This window comes from Condylura cristata, unplaced genomic scaffold (assembly GCF_000260355.1).
Source record: "Condylura cristata isolate star-nosed mole 26May11 unplaced genomic scaffold, ConCri1.0 scaffold00022, whole genome shotgun sequence".
Lineage (NCBI taxonomy): Eukaryota > Metazoa > Chordata > Mammalia > Eulipotyphla > Talpidae > Condylura > Condylura cristata.
The window spans coordinates 36,279,654-36,283,787 of record NW_004567123.1 but is presented as its reverse complement, the minus strand read 5'-3'; the positions used below and the strand labels follow the sequence as shown (position 1 = coordinate 36,283,787).

Sequence of the window (4,134 nt, the reverse complement as noted above, 5' to 3'; positions counted from 1 at the left end):
GCCGGCCCCCCTCAGGGCGCCGGCTGCTCCTCCCCGGGCTCCCCGGCGACCCCCTCCCCCTCCTGAGCCAAGCCGGCGTCCTGGAACTGCTGGTACTCGGACACCAGGTCGTGGAGGTCGCTCTCGGCCTCGGCGAACTCGCTAACGTCCATGCCCTCGGCCGTGTACCAGTGCACGAAGGCCCTCCTGCGGAACATGGCCGAGAAGTGCTCGCCCACCCTGGTGAACAGCTGCTGGATGGCCGTGCTGTTGCCGATGAAGGTGGCGGCCATGCTCAGCCCCCGCGGCGGGATGTCGCACACGGCCACCTTGACGTTGTTGGGGATCCACTCCACGAAGCAGCTGCTGTGCCTGGTCTGCACGCCGAGCAGCTGCTCGTCCACCTCCTTGGTGGACATCCGGCCCCGGAAGATGCAGGCCACGGTCAGGTAGCGGCCGCGCCGGGGGTCGCAGGCCGCCATGGTGTTGCGGGCGTCGAACATCTGCTGCGTGAGCTCGGCCACCGTCAGGGCGCGGTACTGCTGGCTGCCGCGGGCGGTGAGCGGCGCGAAGCCCGGCACGAAGAAGTGCAGGCGCGGGAAGGGCACCATGTTCACGGCCAGCTTGCGCAGGTCGGCGTTGAGCTGGCCCGGGAAGCGCAGGGAGGTGGTGACGCCGCTCATGGTCAGGGACACCAGGTGGTTGAGGTCGCCGTAGGAGGGCGTGGCCAGCTTGAGGGTGCGGAAGCAGATGTCGTAGAGCGCCTCGTTGTCGATGCAGAAGCAGGCGTCGGCGTGCTCCACCAGCTGGTGCAGGGCCAGGACGGCGTTGTAGGGCTCCACCACCGTGTCCGACACCTTGGGCGAGGGCGCCACGCTGAAGGCGTTGAGGATGCGGTCGGGGAACTCCTCGCGCACCCGGCCCAGGAGCAGCGTGCCCATGCCCGAGCCGGTGCCGCCGCCCAGCGAGTGCACGGCCTGGAAGCCCTGCAGGCAGTCGCAGCTCTCCGCCTCCTTGCGCACCACGTCCAGCACCGCGTCCGCCAGCTCGGCGCCCTCCGTGTAGTGGCCCTTGGCCCAGTTGTTGCCGGCCCCCGAGGTCCCTGTGGCGGGAGGGGCGCAGCTCGCAGTGCGGGGTGCGGGGGAGCCTCCCCCGCCCTTCCCGGCGGGACCTCCCCACAGCGCCTACCGTGGACCAGGCTGTCGGGCTGGAAGAGGGCTCCCAGCCTGCTGGACCGGATGCTGTCCATGGTCCCTGGCTCCAGGTCCACCAGGACCGCCCGCGGCACGTACTTCCTACCTGTGGGGGGTGGGGGGCCCCCACTAAGGGCCGTTTCCTGGCAGGCCTGGGGAAGGGCAGGAAAGGAGGCGCCCACGGAGCGGGGCGCGTCCTCGACCCCGGCGACCCTCGGCCCGCCCAGAAGACCCCCGGGGCTCCGTGGGCAGTGTGGCCGGGCGGGGGTGGCCGGGCGGGGAGGCTGCGGGAAAGCCGCGGCCTTCACAGCCGCGGGGGGCCAGCGGGGCGCCCTACCGTGGGCCTCGTTGTAGTACACGCTGATCCGCTCCAGCTGCAAGGCGCAGTCCCCGCCGTAGCTGCCCGCGGGGTCGATCCCGTGCTCCTCGCCGATCACCTCCCAGAACTGCGAGCGGAGGGCGGCGTGAGGGCAGGGGCCCTGGGCACGCCCGGCGGCTCGCGGGTGGGGGGCTCCCGCCTCTGGAAGCGCAGCCGGCGGACCTGCCTCCCCTCCCCCCACCCCCCACCAAGGGGGCTGCGCCCACCCCGGTCCCAGGCAAAGCGCCCACACAGCAAGTAGGAAACCGGCCTCCGCCTGTTAGGTGCACGGCAGCGGCAAAGCGTTGTCCTCGAATTTCACGTGGGCCGATGTAGCAGAGATCCCAACTCTTGTCTGACTTCACACTCACTCGGGGGGGTCACTGGTCACGCAGGTTTCCGAAATGCCCCCCAGAGGCGTCCTTGCGGCGTGGGGCGCCGTGGGTCCTGGCGCTCGTGTTCAGCGCGGCCCTCGCCCGCTCGCCACGGACCCCGTAGTTGCCAGTGTGGGTGTCCCCGCTCTCGGGGCGCGGTCATCAGGGCGGCCCCTCTCTGCGTGGGCGCGCGTATGCAGTGTGTCGAAAACACTCGCTGGGAGCCTCCCCGGTGGCAGCAGGCTGAGGCGCAGCACTGCCGTGCGGCCCATCCCCTCCCGCCCCGGAGGTGACCCCAGGGCGCCGAGACCTCCCTGACCACCCGCTGGCCCTCAGCAGGGTGCTTCAGTCCATCGGCCTGTTCTGCTCCCCGCTCTGTCTCTGGGGAAGCCGCTCACCCCCCGCACCTCTGGCTGTACCCCAGTTCCCATATGCCTAAATAACTCCTTTTAAAAAGTAAAATCTTCTCAAAAGGAAGGAAATGTGCCCACTGGTGAGGAAGCCCCGCCGCTGTCCGGCCCCGTCATGCCGACTGCCGGCTGCCTTACCAGCGCCACGCTGTGTCACGGCTCCCAGCCGCGGGGGGAGATTAACGGGCGCCATTCTGACGCCACAAACCAATGCGTCTTTAGTTCCCCCGGCTCAGACAAGTCCTGGGGCTCTCCGCCCCCGGCTCCGCGCGAGCCGCCTCCCTGCGCCTGCACCCCGCCGGCCTCCCTGCAGACTGCCCCCCGCTTCAGGGCAGCGGGGCGCCTGCCCCCCTCCCTGAGTGTGGTGAGACCGCGCCACCGCGGCGCGGGGATGCCCCTGTGCCAGGCGGAGGGGTGCTGCCCCCGCGCGCTCGGCCTGGCCCTTCTCGGGGCGCTCTTCCGGACGGTGGCGCAGAGGGAGTGACCAGCGCAGCGCCGAGGAGCAAGCAGGCGTGGGGCCCCCCGCAGCCGCCGGGGCGCGGCCCCTCGTCCAGGGGCCAGGGCCAGGCGGGCGGTGGTGGCTGGGCCCGGCGGGGCTGGGTGGGGCTGGACAGCCTGGGACCGCACCCCCAAAGCAGTTCCAGGGCGAAGGTCCGTGCTCGCTTTAGCGTAGCCTTTAGCATTTTAACACAACTTGAAAAATGTGAAGAGTCGAGTTTTCAGGCCACGTCCACCAGCAAAAGCCACGTCTACAGGGCCACGACTCCCGGAGCTTCGCGCGGGACCAGGCCATGGGCCGCGGGTGCCACGCGGAAGCCCAGACGGGACACGCCTGCGCCCAGGTGCACAGCGCCGCCCGTCCTCGCCGCCCGTCCACGCCGCCCGTCCACGCCGCCCTCCACACTCCCCCTGTCGCCACTAGCTGCGGCGGCGGCGGAGACTCTGACTAGAGGGCAGAGTGGGGGTGCGGGATGGTGTGAGCAGTGGCCCCACAGACTGGGCGGTTTTCGGGACACCTGGCTGGGAGAAGGTGCGAGAGGGCGATCCAACAAGTGCGCGGGGCTCCCGCTCCCCGCGGCGCCGCAGGCGGGGGGCAGGGCGCCCCCACCCCTCACCTTGGTTCCTATCTGGTTGCCGCACTGGCCGATCTGAATGTGCACGATTTCCCGCATCCTCGCCCGCACCGAGCCCGAGTCTGGGGAGCAGCCGCTGAGAGCCCGACGCAGCACTGGGCGCTGCCCGCCTGCCGCTGGCCCAGGCCAGGGCGTCCGGGGCGTGTCGGGGCGTGTTGGGCGGCCAGCGCTCCCAGCGCCTGTCATGGGCGGAGAAGGCCCCTCTCCCCACACAGATAGCACCCAGCCACTTCCTCCAGGCGGGGCCCGAGGCCGCAGGGGGCCCCGGGGGCCTGTGCTGCTCCCGAGGCAGCGCCCGCTCGCCACAGCTAGCCTCGGGCTCTGTTCCGGGGGCACCCCCAGAGGGCTGCCCCGTCCAGCGAGCTGGACGACCAGCTCACCTGTCCCTGGACTGGTGCAGCCCCGGAAGCCCGAGCGTGAGGCGCCCCCACGCAGCCCTGGGCACAGCGCCGGGCTGGCGCCAGAGACCCTGAGCGCCGAGATGGCACAGGGAGGGGGGTGCTCAGGCCGTATTTCACGTTCACCCGCTAGTGTTCGTGGGGCAAAGTGTTCGCTGCAGCGTCCTGGAGCTCGGCCCGCGCTAGACCGGCCGGGGGACTCTCAGGCCGGGGGACTCTCGGGCCGGGGGACTCTCGGGCCGGGGGACTCTCGGGCCGGGGGACTCTCGGGCCGCGGGGACTCTCGGGC

The 4,134-nt window shown here is 71.4% G+C and overlaps 1 protein-coding gene across 1 annotated transcript; it reads right to left on the bottom strand.

Annotated features, from left to right (window-relative positions):
* Positions 1-11: 11 nt before the first annotated feature.
* TUBB1 (tubulin, beta 1 class VI) lies at positions 12-3,486 on the bottom strand. The gene is made up of 4 exons (XM_004687077.1): positions 3,430-3,486; positions 1,510-1,618; positions 1,168-1,278; positions 12-1,081 (listed from the first exon to the last, which is right to left on the bottom strand). The coding sequence occupies exons 1-4, from the start codon at positions 3,484-3,486 to the stop codon at positions 12-14; spliced, it is 1,347 nt and encodes a 448-aa protein (XP_004687134.1).
* Between the last annotated feature and the right edge of the window lie 648 nt (positions 3,487-4,134).